At 41.3% G+C, this 17,341-nt stretch overlaps 2 protein-coding genes across 3 annotated transcripts; one reads left to right on the top strand and one right to left on the bottom strand.

Moving 5' to 3' along the window:
- Window positions 1-751: 751 nt before the first annotated feature.
- TMEM70 (transmembrane protein 70) lies at window positions 752-4,283 on the bottom strand (the record flags this gene model as incomplete). The annotated part of the gene is made up of 3 exons (XM_027892277.1): window positions 752-2,835; window positions 3,183-3,294; window positions 4,155-4,283. Coding segments are annotated over 3 exons (690 nt in total), but the record flags the coding sequence as incomplete, so codon positions are not given.
- Window positions 4,284-5,335: 1,052 nt separating this feature from the next.
- Window positions 5,336-16,721, top strand: ELOC (elongin C). Of its 2 annotated transcripts, XM_027892278.1 has the most exons (5): window positions 5,336-5,427; window positions 5,772-5,841; window positions 12,100-12,160; window positions 13,708-13,851; window positions 16,489-16,721. In XM_027892278.1, exons 3-5 carry the CDS (start codon window positions 12,157-12,159, stop codon window positions 16,677-16,679), a joined length of 339 nt encoding a protein of 112 aa, XP_027748079.1. In that variant the 5' UTR covers window positions 5,336-5,427; window positions 5,772-5,841; window positions 12,100-12,156; the 3' UTR covers window positions 16,680-16,721. The 2 variants fall into 2 exon arrangements, with proteins under 2 accessions (XP_027748079.1, XP_027748080.1); XM_027892279.1 differs by lacking the exon at window positions 5,772-5,841 and having other exon boundaries at window positions 5,338-5,427.
- Window positions 16,722-17,341: the final 620 nt, after the last annotated feature.

Below are 17,341 nucleotides of genomic sequence, written 5' to 3'. Positions count from 1 at the left end.
AAGTTTCTGCACTGAAGGGGTTGTCAAGCACTGGAAAAGGCTGAGTCACCATCCCTGGAGGTATTAAGCCATGTAGATGTGGGACTTAGGGACATGGCTTAGTGGTGGATTTGGTTGCACTGGGTTAATAGTTGGAGCTGATGACCTTAAAGGTCTTTTCCAGCGTAAATGATTCTATGATGCTGAGTACACACTATAAGTGTAGCAGCAAACAAGCTAGAAATAGATAAAATATTGTCTTTCTTCAGTAAGCTTGGTCTTCTCTTTTCTTAACATAAAAGAAAAAACATACTAATATATTATTTTCAAGTTGCACTTTGGAAGTATGAAGTATTTTTCTGAGGTTGTATAAGTTATCTTCTGGCAGAATTCTGGACTTTTTAATATTATTTTTAATCATCTGTGTGTGGGAAAGCCACCTACTAGCTTAACTTGCATTTCACTGCCAGAACACAAGCAGAAGAAATAATATTTATCTTCCGTATTTTTTTTTTTTGAGAAACTTAGCCAGTGAAATGGAGATATCTTACTATTGCTGCTTAAATCTGAATTGGACAAATCTCAAATTTAACAATTCAAACTTTCTTCAGTCAGAAGATACTGCCTAAGGGGTACATAAATACAAATTTGGGGCCTTTCTTTTATCTTTTCCTGCAAACGCTATTTCCTGTTCTCGCTGTACTTGGCACTGAAAGATGAAGTTGACTTCATCTTTCAATGCAAGCACCAAAAGAAACGAGTGAATGCATCAGACACGGAAAGAGTATTTTTAATTAGATGCAAAGCATCATTTCCATAAGTAGTACAACCAGGTGATCAGAATTGCTTGTTACTGACCTCAGAGGTTCCATGTAATCTTTTTTATATTATTGCTACCCATGAAGTGATACTGGCTTAATGGGGCTCAATCAGGCTTTTACAATTATAGCTGTGTCAACACAAAGAACTGCCTCAAAAATATTGTGATCCGATGATTTGCTTTTTAATCACTCAGCAACTACACTGAGGGCAATTTCAACAGTTAGAAAAACAACATTCAGAAACAGTGATTTAATATGATCTGTAGTGTCATCCTACGACATGAAACTGAAATAATTGCATTGGAAGACATTTAGACTTTTAAACACATATTTTCAGCTAGAACTAAGGGAACATCTTGAATGGTAACTATAATAACTTTCCCTTTGCTTGCAGTATCAGGATACCTTAATCAGTACCAACCATCAGATTTACTTATTACAAAAGGCACTGCTAACACAAAAATACTAATTTGAATTATTGGGGGTTTTTTTATTCAGTAATTTTAAGTCTCAAAATACTTAGGCCCTTCATTATTTGAAAACAAGTGTCTGTCAGTTTATGTGCCTTGGGCTAAAAAATTTAAATCCAACTTCTGCATCCTCAGGCATGCAGAACCGGTCTAGTCGCATGAAAAGATCTGATCCTCTGTTCAGTTGAACTAGAGGTGGCCTTCTTAGCAGTACTGAAAATCAAGAAGTATGGTTTTTAAAGACACAAGATCTAAACAGTATTCTACAGGATACTCTGTTTTGCTTCCCCACCTTACATAAATGCTGACAGAATCCAATTTAACCACTAGCTGGTAGAATTTTATTTGAGCCAGTTCAAATGCAGCACCTGTTCTCGATGGGATATTCCCAGAGCAAACCTTATGCCAAGGTGTTTTCCCAGGCCCAACCAAAGAGAGGCTTCTTGCTCTCCACTTCTGGGGACAGGGTTGCTTGGAGTGGGACTCCACCTTAAGAAACCATTTAGTAGCTGTGAGTACCCAGAGATTACTGTGATGCAGCCATTCTCCCTATCTTCTCTCCTCCAGGAGGAGGCTGTAGCTGGAATTAGCAAGAATACCTGTCTGCTTTCCAAAGACTCCTCAAAGGTCTCACAAAGGGAAGGAAAAGCCATCTTCACTCCCTTTACACCACCAACAGCATTGACAAAAAAGCCTGATACTTTTAGATTAAGTACAATAATTAAGGCTTAAGAGATTAACTACATACTTCATAGGTAACGACTACTGACCATTTTTCTCTTAAGGATGGTTTCCTTTGACATGGAGATGGTGACACTGCCCCACAGCCCATGCATTTTACAGTTCTCTGGAGAGCTAACAATAAAAATCAAGCCAAGAATAAACAAGTGCAAGACAGATCTAAGCACCCTTTTTTTACTACATTTTATGTTATTAACTCTGAAGAAACCGTCACATTGTTTATAATATTTTTAAAAAGTGTCCTTTTAATACATTCCAAAATGCATTTGGAAAACTCCAGCTACCTGACTTAAGAAACTGTAGTAGAATTTTACATTCTTTTACATACATAGCACTGCATTAAGAACAATGATACTGATATCCATTATCTTCAAATTATTTCCTTTCATCAGCTTCCTTTAACTCCTCTAACTTAAAAAGGGGAGATTTGTCATAGCCCATGAGATGGTTATAGTCCTGAGGATTCGGAAAAAGCGTCGGATTAACAAGCATTGATTTTGTTTTGGCATAAAATGTTGTAAACATCTTGGTGATGTCTGGAATCTTTACATCTTTCTGATGGAAAACAGTTGCTTTTTCTGCCAAGATGGCATTGTAGGTAATGGCTGTATAGGTGTCCTTTTCATCTTTGTAATAGAGTCGGATCACGTAACCTTTTGTAAGGATATGCAAAGTTATCGGAGTTACAAACGTAAAAAAACCGATCACCCCATAAAAGGCAGCTTGGATAAGCAGACTTTCCACTCCAATACCACTTTTGAGCATGATGTAGGGCATCATGAACAGGTTGAATACACTGGTGGAGTAAGAGAAAAACCTCACACCTACATAAAAACAGAACAAAAAGAAAACAAAGGTTAACACTTAGAGTACAATTTTCTCTACAATTACGTATGGTCTGCTACCATATAACAACACCCTTCCCTTTGTTTTTAAGGTCACAGAGAAACTCTTGAAAACTCAGCCCTGTCTCATAAACAAATCAGAATGGTGGCAATATGTTCATGTTTTACAGAGTATTCAAGAAGGGTTTATCAAAGCTGGCTCTATCTCTGACGCAGTCACTACCACCTGTTATGCCCGACTATGAAGTTCTTACTTCACGGGCAGTTACTAAATGCTGTTAAAACAAACAAAATAAAGGCAATACACAGCACTTCAAGTCACATACCTAACACTGTCTTTGCCAAATTTCCTTTATAAACTAATCTTCCGTGTTCTGGGTGTTCGTGAGGGGAGGATGTGCTGAGGCTGCGAACAGCCACTCCTTGAAAAGACGTAACCTGGAAGATGAAAGAAGTACATGGCCAAGCAACATCAGTACTACACTTCATATCTATCTGTACATATATATACACATATATATGTCTGCATACCTGTATATATAAATACGCAAAGCTTCTCCTTGCCCTGAACCCATTCCCAGCATCTTAGACTAGGGATTAAAGTTAGGTTACACTACGAAGCATCCCACAACCCTCCACTATTTTAATCATCTTACATGTAAATATCCCAAGTTAGCACTAAATGTATGCAACCCCAATGCCAAAAACTCAGCCTGCAATCAACTTACACATGGTTTTGCAGGGAGATATTCATGGCACACACGTTCGCCAGGTCTCTGAGCACGGAATCATGGAATGGCTTGGGTTGGAAGGGACCTTAAAGATCATGTAGTTCCAAGCCCCCTGCCACGGGCAGGGACACATTCCACTAGACCAGGTTGCTCAGAGCTCCATTCAACCTGGCTGTAAAAACCTCCAGAGACAGGGCATCCACATCTTCTCTGGGCAACTTGTTCCAGTGCCTCACCATCCTCGTAGAAAAGAATTTCTTCCTAATATCTAACCTAAACCTATCCTCTTTCAGTTTGAACTCATTGTCCCTCGTCCTGTCACTACATGCCCTTGTAAAAAGTCCCTCTCCATCTTTCCTGTAGGCTCCCTTCAGGTACTGGAACGCCGCAATTAGGGTATCCCTAAGTCTGCTCTTTTTCACGCTGTACAAACCCAATTCTCCCAGTCTTTCCTCGTAGGAGAGGTGCTCCAGCCCTCTGATCATCTTAGTGGCCCTCCTGTGGACTGGTTCCAGCAGGTCCATGTCCTTCCTGTGCTGGGGACGCAGCACTTCAGGTGGGTCTCACCAGAGCACAACAGAGGGGCTGATCTCGGGTACGTCCCGAATGCCTCCTCGCTTCCCTCTTCGGACTCCCACTTTCCGTAAGGACAAAGCCGCGAGCCCCAGGGCCCCGCTCCTCCCCCTCGTCCCCACATCACACCCAACCTGCTGGGGCCCGGCGGCGGGCAGGGCGGCCCGGCAGCGGCGGGCGGCCGGGAGCCCGCGGTGCGCAGCGCCCCGGAGCCATGCGGAGCCCCGGCGAGAGGCGGCGGCGGCGGGGCCGGCCCTGAGCAGCAGCAGCAGCGGTAACATGGCGGGGCCGCGGCCGCCCGGCACAGCCCGGAGCGGGGCGGAGCGGAGCGCACCCACAGCCCCGCCGCGCCGCCGACCCGCCGCACTTTGGTTCCGGCCGCACGAAGGGCCCGCCCGGAGCCGCGGCGACCCCGCCAGGCCCCGCGTCGGCACCGCCGGAATCCCAGGGTCAGTCAGGCTGGAAAGGACCTCTAACATCGAGTCCAACCTACGACTCAACACCACCTTGTCTGCTAGACCATGGCACTAAGTGCCACAGTCAGTCTCTTCTTAAACACCTCCGGGGACCTCCCTGGGCAGCCCACTCCAACATCTAATCACCCTTTCTGTGGAGAAATTTTTCCTAATATCCAATCTAATCCTCCCCGGTGCAATCTGAGGCTGTCTCTTGTTGTCCTATTGCTTGTGACTGGGGAGAAGGGACCAACCCCCACTTGGCTACAGCATCCTTTCAGGGAGTTGTAGAGAGCAATGAGGTCACCCCTGAGCCTCCTTTTCTCCAGGTTAAACTACCTCAGCCACTCCTCATAAGACTTGTGCTCCAGACCCATCACCAACCTCGTTGCCCTTCTCTGGACTCCCTCCAGCACCACAATGTCTTTGGTGGAATGAGTGGCCCAGAACAGGACACAGCACTCGAAGTGTGGCCTCACCCACGCCGAGTACAGGGGGACCATCACTACCCTAGTCCTGCTGGACACGCTATTCCTGGCACAGGCCGGGATGTCTCTGGCATTCCCGGCCGCCTGGGCACAGGCCAGCTCAAGTTCAGCCGCCGTCCAACAGCACCGCCAGGCCCTGACACGGCGAGCCGACCTCTACCCCCTCAGGAAACTACCCGCCCCAGCATGCACTGCTCCGCCCGCGCGGCATGCCGGGAGCGCGGTGGAGGCGGGGCCGGAAGTGGCGCGCGCCCGGGCGGAAGCGCTGGGAGGCAGCCGGGCCCACAGCGCGGCCCTGCGAGCGCGGAGGGAGCGGCGCCAGCGGTGAGAGCCGGGACACCCCCCGGGCCGGGACACCGAGGCACCGCGGGCCGGGACACCCCCCCGGACAGCCGCCGCTCGGGGCAGCGGGCCTCGCCCCGCAGCAGGCGGGAGGGGGCGGGCGGAGGGGGCGGAGCGGCCCCCGGAGCCGTGGCGGGGCGCGGGGCGCGGTGCCAGGCCGGGGTTCCCCCGCCGGGGGGTTGGCGAAAAGCGCGTTCCCCGCCCCCAAAGCGTTCTCCTTGGAATCCCGGCGCCGCCGGGCACGGGGCTCCCCGGAGCCCGTGCTCTGTTTGTGCATCGCTCCCAAAGTCCTGCCGTAAGTGACGTTCGCCCTTTTCCTGCGCCAGGCCCTAGAGAGAGGAGAAAAGCTAAGGCCGAAAGAATTTAGGCTGCGCCCCCAGGGTTTGTTGTGCCGAGGCGAGAAGTGCTGGTTAAAGTCCTTTGGCTCTTTGGTAAGCAAAGCAAGGAAAAGGTTATAAGCCTGCACGTAGCAATAAAAATAAGCTTTTGCGTGCTATGTGTACCTCAAAGGGAGGTTCTACTTTTTAAAAAAAAGGAACCTGAGCGTTGTAAGTTATTGCTGGCTTTATATATATACGTGAAAAGGTGATGGTGATGCTCGCACTTTGCTTTGACAGCCAATTTAACCTCACACCAGGTAACATTTATTAAATATTAAGAATGTTTGGAACTGTAGATTTAAGTTAAGCTTTGCACTGTGAGGAGACCTAGATAGTCATAGGCCACTTGTTTACTTGGCTTTGATGAAACTTGGAAGCAAACCAGAAAAACACAGATAAACAGGCAGGCGAGAGACCTGTAGGATAAGAACCCCTTTGGGCACTTATTTCTGAATAATTCCCTACGTGCTTCCAATTTACTTGTTTTGCTATATTAAGGACCAAAAAAAAAAAAAAATTGGGATGGATAAATGTTTATTAACTGAAGACTTACTCAGAAGGAGAATAAGTTTTTATTAGTTTTTCTATAGTGTATTGGCTACAATCTTTGCACATGTAGGACACACCTTATGCCTTTGGATCAGCTTTTTCATGTGCTTAAATTATAAAATTTTTGCTACCATGTCCATTGGAAGCTTTAAGATGATCTTTAGAAACTTCTACCACTTCAGCACTTAGTTTTTTTTCTTGTTGCATCAGAGAAAAGCCACTTGAGATTTAATTTTTTTTATGCCAGGATCGGTAATGAACAGATGTAGATAGTTTCATGTAGTCTTAATGTGAAGACTCTTTACAGTGGTGCAGTGAGGTAAATGAGTATCTTTTGAAAGGATACTCAGCTTCAGGTGTTTACCGTGTTCTGTTATTTTCAGAGTATGTCACAAGAAACCCCTAAATTTTGTCACAAAAATATGGGGTTTGCCAGATTACAATAAAGGAATTTTGATGTACTTTGGCAAGTTCTCTTTGCACCTAGAAAGGTTTGGGATTTAATTATCTTCACTGTGGGGTAGTTTGCATGACTGTAGTAGTTTCTGATTAATGCCTGTAACAAGAGGGCAGTAATCCATGCCCTTTGAAATTTTGCAGTATGCCAGCAGCCTTTGGCAGGAGCTTACAGTTCAGGGTTTTTATTGTATGTTTGGAAGAAAACATTTGATGCTCCCCTGCCCATTTTTTTTTTTCTTGAAACTTTCGTGGGAATTACTAAGAAGGAAAGTTTCCTTAGACAGAAAAAGAAACCTTAGGTGGGATCTTTGATACTCCATCTATTGCATCACCAATCTCAACTAACATTCACCTGTAATTTACCTTCCTGTTGCATTCCAGTGTGACCCCAAACATCTGAATTTTAGTGCCTGTGAGTACGGAATAGTGAATCAGCTGATTTGGAAGTCGTGCTGTGCCAGTTTCCCATCATGTTTTTTCAAAATATGCTTTGATCCCTACTTACATTAATTATTTTTCAATGTGGACTGAGCAGTGAATGCTAAACTGAGGAGCGGTGTCTTTAAGCAAATTACTGTACAGGATAGGATAGAATTTAGCATTTAACAGTAGGAGGCTTCTGTTGCAACACGTAGCAGCCTTTGATAACTGATCAACTCTTACTGATGCACAAATGACACCCAAAAAATTGTCAACATTTGGCTTCTAAACTATTGTAGTAATAGTGAAGGCATTTGTGTGTGCTATTTGCCACACATTTCTCGGAAACTGATAGTGTGGAGTACAGAAGTGTCACCAGCTGAAGCAATACAGAAGCCATATGTGTGTGCCCTAGCTGATGAGTTGGAGGCCATTTGAGTTTCCTTGAACCAGAATGAGATTTTTTTAAAGAGTTTCCCTGTGGGATCAAAGAATCTGAGTGCTTGAAATGTTTGCATAGATTTAATTTTCTTGTGCTGACCAGAACAGAGCAGTGGGGTTCTGGAAGCCGTGCAGTGGTTGCATGTGTTCAGCTACATATGTCCTTCCAGTCTATTCTACTCTCATCAGCATACAGGATGTATGAGGAAATGACATTCTGGAATTTCTGGGAAAGCCTGGGAGATGAGCTCGCAACTTTGGGAGTGAGGTGGGACGGTTGTGGATGTGCTTCGATTTTGTTCTTGCTTTTGATGGTCAAGGGAAGCAGGGAAGAGGTCAAACTAAACTCACTACACCATGGTATTTCTTGTAAAAAGTTGTAAAAAGAAGATGTTAAAGTATGCCAACAAGGACACTTGCCTTGTGTGGCTTAGTTGCTGTGTTTTGTGATACTTTGCTATAGTCTACCTCATTCATGTAAATATTCTGGCAACTTGTGACAATTTTCAGCTCTCTAGTGTGTGATGAGAATGTTGTTTTCTGCAGCAAAAACTTCCTTTTTCAACTGGCTGGAAGGTTTGTGTTCCAAATAAGCTGATTTTAGTTGTATTGTATTCTCCCTCGTAGATAAAAAAGTGACACATTCCTTTTATGTAAACTTTCCCTTAACAAATGCAGTTTTTGCTAATTCTTTTGTTTGTTTGTTTGTTTGTTATTTAAGGAGGCAAAGCAGAACAGCAATACCCAATATTTTTTGAGATTAAAGTCAGAGAGCTGATCTACCTAATTGGTAATGCCACATAAGCTTCTTGAAGGAATTGTGACTGTACTTCAGCCAAAATTAGTGGTTCTTTGCAGGAGTCTGGAATAGTCAAGTCAGAAATATATAATAAAAACAAGTTCTCAAAACTTGGATTGTTGTCTTCCCAACTGCTTCATTGGTGTAGTCTTGGTGAAGTCAGACAGGGGCAGCTATAAAATTTGGAAAAGTAATTAAAATATAGGTAGTTAACAGGCATCTTCAGAAATCTCAGAACCTCTTAGTCATATTGGCTTGTTCCGGGACACCGGCTTGTTGTCATTTGTGCTGCTGTAGTTATACAGAAGGAAAATGTAGGGATATGTTTTGCATTACATCACATTGGAAAATACACTGTAAGAACATAATTTCTTGGAAGGCAATGCACAAGGTTTCTTGACTTTCCTGTTTCTAACCTATTATTTAAAACTTAAGGCCATGCGGATGTCAAGTAAAAAAGATTGTGCAGAAAATTTCCCTCCATACTCTTTTTACTATGTGCAGAATTGAGAAACTGTGAGTGACAATGATTTCTACATGCTTTATTTTTCTTGTTCATGTTCATTTGCTGGACTTAAACTGAGGTACAGTGTAGGCATAGTTCTCCCTATTTGATGCTTATCTTTTTAATGAATTTTTATATTTATCTTCATTCCAGTTTTATTTTGCTAAGCTAAGGAAGACTAATTTTTTTTTTATAAAACAAGCTCTCTGCTCGTATCAGTAGCTCCTTCCTGTAGTTTTTGTAATTTGAACTTCTTTTTCTTGAAAACAGGAATTCAGAATTGTGTGTGGTATTCCAGACAAGTTGCTGCTCTTGTGCAACAGTGCTCATATCTCTCTCTGTTGCAAAAAATTCCTCAATGTGCATTTGCCTCTTTCTTCCCCACCCTTTTTTTTTTTTCCCTTTGGTCCCATAGAGCTGCATCAATCTATAGTTGACCACAGAATGTCTATACCCCCCCAAATAACAAGCCCTGACTACCTGAAAGAAGATTGTATTGGTCCCTACACACAGGAATCTTGCATTTCATAACATTTAATTTCAGGGGTTTCTAGTATACCATTTTTCAAGACTGGTCGCTTGTGTGTGTTAAGCTTTATTCCCCTTTTGTTGCAATGTTTTCACTTCCATCTCATCCAAATCTACCTATTATTTGCTGGCAGCACTGCTTAAAATAAAAGTTCAACATTTTTTTTTTTGGAGGAATTAGTTATTCTTTTCTAGCCCAGTTGTTCCATGTTTGCCATACCATACTTTATTCTTGTACTCTTGTAGCAAATTCCTTTCTCATTTTAAGATTACCTCTCATATTTATTTAACCCCAGATGATGTAGGAGTCCAGATTGCATCTTTTTTTTTTTTTTTTCAAGGAAAATGATTGATGGATTAATTTTTAGGTATTGGAAAAGTTCAGTGTGTCCTAAATCTTATTAATGCTTACTGTATTTTTATCCTGTTTTCCTTTTTAGAACAATTGAACTCAGACCACCAAGCCTGATAGGTTTTTTTCCTTCTTTGTTACCTACTGTATTTTTTTTCCCTCTATAATCATGGCACTTTTCATTTTATTTATTAATGAATTTATTTATTTATTTATTTATAAATAAATTTATTTATTAAAATGCTTATTTTCAGGACATCTCTAAGGGTTTTTTGGGGTAGACATTTGTTTTCAGTTCTCTACTTTAAATGTATTAGCCTCTTCAAGTTATGCTTTTACTTTACAAGGTCTTAATATATCTGCATTCCCACTAACTAGCCTGTCTTTATTCCTGTATTTAGTAACAGTATTTGTATTGTAAACCAAGGAACATTTTATCCTCGCCAGCACTTCCAAAAAATGGTATCATTCCATGTTTGGGTTTTTTAATTATTATTATTTTTAAATCATAAGTGGTTTCACTGCTCTTTTGGAATATAGCAAAGGGGTTTGTGGCTAGAAAAAGTGATAGCAGAAGTGATCCTCTTCTGCGAAGCAGAAGTAATAATGTAAGGTATCCCTTCAGTTCCTGAGCAACAGATACTCTCCAATAAGATGCTTAATTTCCCATTTACAAAAGCTGTTGGAATAGGGTGAAAGATCCCATCAGTTTTGGGCCCTAACTGTTCCAGCACCCAAATGTAATTTCCTTAGATGAGTTCCTGGAATTACTGAAAATGGTGAAGGCATTTAACACTCCAAAGACAGTGGCAATGTAAGTGAAGGATGGATTTTGCTAATTTCTCCACAGACAATTAAAATCTATTGGTTATGCATGTGTAGTTTGGTTAGGTATACATAGCAAAGTGCCTTTTTGGAAAGATGGAGGAAACATTCAGACTATTTCATATTTGTAGCTATAAAAAAAGGGAGATGGAACAAATCAGTATCAAAGTGCTGTGGAGAAGTGAAGCTATCAGCAGCAGCAAAGTGATCTCTGTAGTGCTTCTTCCAAAGCTTGCAGCTTCCTCAGCTTGCTTACATTATCTTGCTAAACTTTTACCAGAAACGGAGGAGGAAGGAAATGTGGGGAGCGGTCTCTATTCTGGTCTCTTTTGCTGCCCTCAACCCTGGATATCAGCTGGGAAACCACCCGGATTCCCTGGTGCTGTTTTCTTGAATCCGTGGGCACACAATAGTAGTTCATTGATTTGTACTGGGTTAATGTTTAGAGGGTGGCTGTTGACATGAAAGAAATATTAGGACAGTAGGTGGGTGGGTGGAATTTCTTTTTTAAAGTTTTCTTTTCCACAGCAGAGACGCAGTTCAGAATAAAGAAATATAAGTTGTATCTGAACATATTAGATGAGTTTTCCAAATAAGTGCTTTCATTTCTCTAACTCTTTAGATTCATTTTCATGGAGGAATACCTATGCAGCAAGCTGGATATCAGTGTATAAGCTATGGAAGCTCCTGGTTAACTTACCATGTGAATACCTACATTAAATGTCTGAAGTAGATTATCTAGGTGACATTGGTGGTGGTATCAGGAACTGTCAATCTCCTGGGAAGGACAGGTTGGAGGCCTGGTATTTAGTGCATCCTGATTAGACTGATCCCTGAGCCTTGTCTTCTCCAGCCTAAACAACCCCAGTTCTCTCAGCCTCTCCTTGTGTGACAGGTGCTTCAATCCCTTGGTCATCTTTATGGCCCTTTGCAGGACTCAGTTCAGTCTGGCGCATGCTGGACCCAGCACTCCAGATGTGTCCCACTAGTGCTGGGTGGAGGGGCAGGATTATCTGCCTCAACCTTCTGGCAGTGCTCTTAATAGAGCTCAGGGTGCTGTTGGCCACCTTTGCTGTAAGGACATGCTGCTGGCTCATGTTCAGCTTGTCCACCAGCACCCCCAGATCTATTTCTGCAAAGCTGTTTTCCCGCAGGTCGGCCTCTGGACAGTACTGGTGCCTGGGGTAATTTTTCCCAGAGTGAAGGGGTTTGTATTTCCCATTGGTGAACTTCATAGGTTTCTGTTTTCAAAACATGCTGCTCAACAACATTGTATGCTGTGTATTATCATATTCTTTTCTGAAGTGTGTTTATGATAACACAAAGACTAATAAGTAAAGGTGACTTTAAAAATGGTACTGCTGACTCAAAATATTGTCTCTTGTGTTTTTTTCAGACGCTCCTATTGCAAAATCTGCAGTTGAAAAGGAATATTTTTTTTTATAAGAAGAGAATGGGTAAGTTCATAGTCTCAGAATGTTTTCTGTTTTCCTGTGATTTGAAGCATTTTCTCTCTCACACTAGTAGAGGAGTTAGATTGTAAGACTTTAAATGTTGATCATGTCACTGTTTTTCTTGCAGCCCCAAAAGCTAGTTGAACTTCCTTCAAATGTTTTGTAGGAGAATTTTCTCAAGTGACTGTTCATTTATGGAAAGACTCGTTCAGAGTGCATCCATTTAACAAAAAATTTTGCTTGCTTAACATGCATAGTCCTGAAAATGTACATGCTAAAATAGGAATGCCTTTAGGCTTTTACAGTACTAAACTTTTGGATAGTGGACTGTTTTAAGTAATTCTTTGCTTGTTTGTTGGCTAAAGTCAACCTGTTGAATTTTGACTCAGAGATCATAACAAGAACTGATTTCTGGTAAATTACATTGTGTGTGATGTGACTACATCTGAAACTGTTGTATCTGCCTCTACAAATGACTGGCTAATGAAACATGATTGGACAGATTTTGGTTTTATCTGTACTTTTTCTGAATATATTTTAGCATGTTTGGCACTGGCAGTACTTTACTAAAATTGACAATAACTACATGGTAATTCAATTTTAATTTCAAATTCACAAAGCAACTTGATTGGTGGGATGTTTTACTTTCTATACTGGCAACAGTAATTCAGCTTTAAAGATAGCGCTGTTGGGATAAAATAAATGAAGGAATAAAAAGGGAAGGGGGTAAGGCCTTCTGGGGAAGAAAAGCAGAGAGTGGGTATTTAGTGGAACAGAAAAAGCACAGTCAAAACTGCTGTGGGGAGAATTTCCAAATTTCTTTGTATTTAGTGCTTTGGCAGTTTCCCTGTTTTCCATCACAACATGGGTGTGCACTAATGCTGTGTGGTTCTGGATCTGGTTGGGCAGTGAGGGAGGACGAATCTTCATTTCTTCAGTTCAGGAATGCTGACTGCTTTTGTTCTTACCTGTACTTTGGAAAGCATTTTTTTTCCTTGAAGTCTGTGTTTTTAAACATCAGCTATGTCTTTAGGTAACTTTTAGCAAGTTTTAGTGTGGTAAACATGGCAATAGCCTTATGGCGGGAATCAGTAGCATGTTCAATTCACTTGAGAATGTCTAAAGGAAAACTTCATCCCTGCATAGATTTTAGAAATCATGACAGAATTTGGTGATGGAGGAATGAAAGAGGAGAGATGTTAAAATCCAACTTGTGCAAAAATTCTTACCTTAAAACAGATTGCTGGTTGTTTCAGAGGAGATTGGCTCAGTTGGTTAGAGCATGGTGCTAATAAAGCCAAGGTTGTGGGTTCAATCCCCTCATTCACTTTAGAGTTGGACTTAGTGATCTCTGTGGGTGCCTTCCAACTCAGAATGTTTGTGATTCTGTACAAAGTCCCCAGATATGGAGAACGCTTCTGTCTTATTTCTGATTGCATTTGGATTCTTCGGTTTGCAGACATAGTCATAGAAAGGAGTGCAACTTGCCTTATTAGTGTTGTGAATCAGTATATTGTGTTTTGAAACCGTTGTCTTTTTTTCTGTTGTAGATGGAGAAGAGAAAACATACGGTGGGTGTGAGGGCCCAGATGCTATGTATGTGAAGTTAATATCCTCCGATGGCCATGAGTTCATCGTAAAAAGAGAGCATGCATTAACATCAGGAACAATAAAAGCTATGTTGAGTGGACCGGGTAGGTACAAAAGATTTAGTACCTCACATTCTTTGCTTTCACTTTTGGGCAGGTTGATATTTTATTATACAGTGAGTGAAAGTTGGAACAAATGAGAACTTTTCCAGACCCTACCTAGTTCCTGTTTCCAGCAGAACAGTCCACCTCTGTGGGGTATTGTGCTACGAGACTTAAAACTGGACTTTTCTTTGGGGAAGTTAGTGATCATACAGCGTCATTGCTGCTAGTTTCTCATGGTATGAGAACTTGAGGGTATTACATGAAATGTGTAGCTGTCAAGTTCAAAACAAACAAGCTGGTAGTTTTTTATTGCCACCTCCACGGTGGAACTTGTATTCTGTATGGAGTTAATTTTCTACACAACAGGTCACATGGTCCTGTGCTTTAATTTGTGACCAAAATAGGGCTGATAACACACCTCTGTTTTAGCTGTTGCTGAAAGGTGTCTGCACGCTCTCCAGGCCTTCTCTGTTTTTCACTCTACCCCCACCCAGTAACCTTCCAGACAGGAGAGTGTGCAGGACGTTGGGAGGGAACACAACCAAACAGATGACCCAAACTAGTGAAAGAGATATTGCATGCCATGTCATATCATGCTCCAAAGTTAAAAAGAGAGAGAAGAGAGTTAGGGAGGTTAACCCCCTTTTGCTTGGAAACTGGCTGGGCATCAGTCTACCCGTGGGAGGTGGTGATTACCTTTGCATAACTTGTTTTGTTTTCTTTCTCTTCTCTCAACTCCTAAGTTTTCTTGCTTTTACTCTTCCTTTCCTCTTCCTTTGTCCACAGCAGGGGCAAGTGAGCAAGTGGCTGTGTGGTGCTCAGCTGCCTAGTTGGGTTTAGGCCACACGCTCACAACATCCTATGGCAAGGACTTCCTGAGCCTAATGATGAAAGTTAACTTTCGTTTGAGACAAGGGTAGATAAACTTACAGAAGGGAAGGACCTTGTGTGTTATTGAATGTATGAGACTATGTCTGGGTCAAGAAGTGTCTAAACTAATTTTTGAAGACCAAAAGGTTTGGAGGAGAGAACAGGGAGAAGTTAAAAAGGGCTTTCCCTCTTCTTCACCTTCATACTGTGTGTTTACCTTTAGCCACTGGAGTGGTGGGCAGTGGGCTACATGGAGCTCAGATCTGAATATGGTCGTTCTTCTGTTCTCTTTTAGGTTCTGGTCAGGAGGATTATTGGAGAGATCTATTTGTGTGATACATTTCTTAAATTACTTAGTAATATTTGGACAAACTGAGCAATTAAAATTCTCAGCTTAATGTTCTGCCCTTATTTTAATGGTTGCATTTGAAAATATGTAAAATGTCTTTTGTGTCTGATCCACTCCATGTAGTATACTACCAGACATGCAAGAGGAAGAGTAGTTACAAGACCTGCTCTGAATTTGTTCAACGTGAGGGAATAAAAGGCAAAGTAACCTGCTTAGAGGGCTAGAAACTGACTCTGTAAAGGACTCAGCATTCAAGGATATTTTGTGTAAAAACTAGCAAGATAATTGCATTCACACAGGAAAGTACTGTTGCTGTCTAGTTCAGTAGGTCATAATTTCACTGATGTTTAAGTGTTCTGTTCCAGCGCTGTGACATTGCCAATATGCTAACATTTCTTCTGTTGCTTCCGACTGTTGCTGTACTAGAATTCAAGCCAGACTGGCTTCAGTAAATGCAGATACTTCTACACAAGTCTGTGTAGATATTAGTTAATAGTTCTGCTTTGTAGTTAGAAGAGGATGCCTACAGAAATAATGGGAACCAAACACTGCTAGTCTCCCATAAATATGAAGTTCACATTAGTATTGTTTGTATTGTCTTTCAGCTTAATGAAAGTCCAGAGATGTGAGGAAAAGAGAGGCAAAGATACCAGTAGAAAGGCAGTGGGATGCACCATAGGATGACTTTGTATCTTCCAGGTTTCATAGTCATAGGCACTATAGAAAGCTAATTTCAAATGTACTTGTGTTTTGAGATTTGAGCTTTGGATAAATTCTTTAATATATCTAATAGTGATAAACTCTTACTGTATGTAACCTTTCCTCCAGTACAACTAGAGTTTCCTTGTCCCTGCTGCCTGCCTGTTTTCACGACTTACTAAGTTAATGCATCTTTGAGATTTCAACCCTTTTGTCAAATTTACCTGAAACTGAGGAGTTCAAAGCTAGTGAATCACAGAAGGGACTACTGCTAGGTGTGCATTTGCAGACACAGTGCATCTATAAGGCTTTTTTGTTCCCTTAGGTAAGACAGTTAGAAATTTGATGTCTTTTTATTGTTGCCGTTGTTACTGTGAACTTCAGAACCTTTGGGACTGAGCACAGTACAGTTTTATAGCACCTATCAGCTATATCAGAAGTAAACCTAAATTTCTGGTATAGTTGTTTAGAATATTGTTAATAGGCTGCAGCCAAAATAAACACTTTGTAATGCTGAGAATCTTAATATTCTTGAGGGCTCTGAATGTGGCACTTCCTGCTTTACAATGAAGAATCTAATACTCTGGAATATGGGACTTATGCAGGTCTATTTAGAATGTGTTGTATTAGTGTACAAGTGTGTTTCATTTTGCAGTGACTTGAGATTCTGACTTTTGCTTTGGTGTTCTTTTGTGTTGTTTTTTTTTTCCTTTCTACAGGACAGTTTGCAGAAAATGAAACAAATGAGGTCAATTTTAGAGAGATCCCATCCCATGTCCTATCCAAAGTATGCATGTATTTCACCTACAAGGTCCGCTATACTAACAGCTCTACGGAGATTCCTGAATTCCCAATTGCACCCGAAATTGCACTGGAACTTCTGATGGCTGCAAACTTCTTAGATTGTTAAATAAAATAAATTATAATAAAAAATGTAAAACTTTTTTCAGTATTTAATACATGTAGTTCAGTTAGTAACTTTTTTTCAGATAGCATGTTGCGTGTGTGCTGTTGAGAGCTATAAAGTTCACTGCAGAGGCAATTGCCTTCAGTTCTTTTGCATATAGCAGTCATTCAGTTGGAGTTTGTTTTGCTGCTTACACAAATAAGGACCTTTCCACAAATAAACAAATATGCCAATTAGTAGATGGCTATGCCTTATCCTTTAGGTGTGGTAGAGCTTTCTTTTAATACAATGAGCATAGTGAATACCGGAGTTTAGTCTCATATTCTCTAAAAGGTAATTATAGTTACACACGAGTAGCTGTTTAGGGTTTCTAACTTTCTCTTATTTTTAAAGTTTCTAAACATCTGAACTTAATCTCCTTTTTAAGATGGCTGTCCTTTAGAATAGTTACACTAACTAGATTAGAAGTGCCCTCCCTAGGGTTTGTATACTGGCAGTGATATTCCAGTTAGAGTGAAAGTGGAGTATGTAGGAGAATATTTAAGAAGGCTTTTAATTTAAGTCACAGTATAGACATGTGTAAAGGTGTACTTGATACATTTTTCTTTTATAACCTAAATTTACCCTGTTGGTAATTTCAGATATTCCAGTCACTTGTCTGTACA

Source organism: Empidonax traillii, unplaced genomic scaffold (assembly GCF_003031625.1).
Source record: "Empidonax traillii isolate 1590-97213 ecotype Southwest subspecies unplaced genomic scaffold, ASM303162v1 scaffold344:size748272, whole genome shotgun sequence".
Lineage (NCBI taxonomy): Eukaryota > Metazoa > Chordata > Aves > Passeriformes > Tyrannidae > Empidonax > Empidonax traillii.
This window is presented reverse-complemented; position numbering and strand designations above follow the sequence as displayed.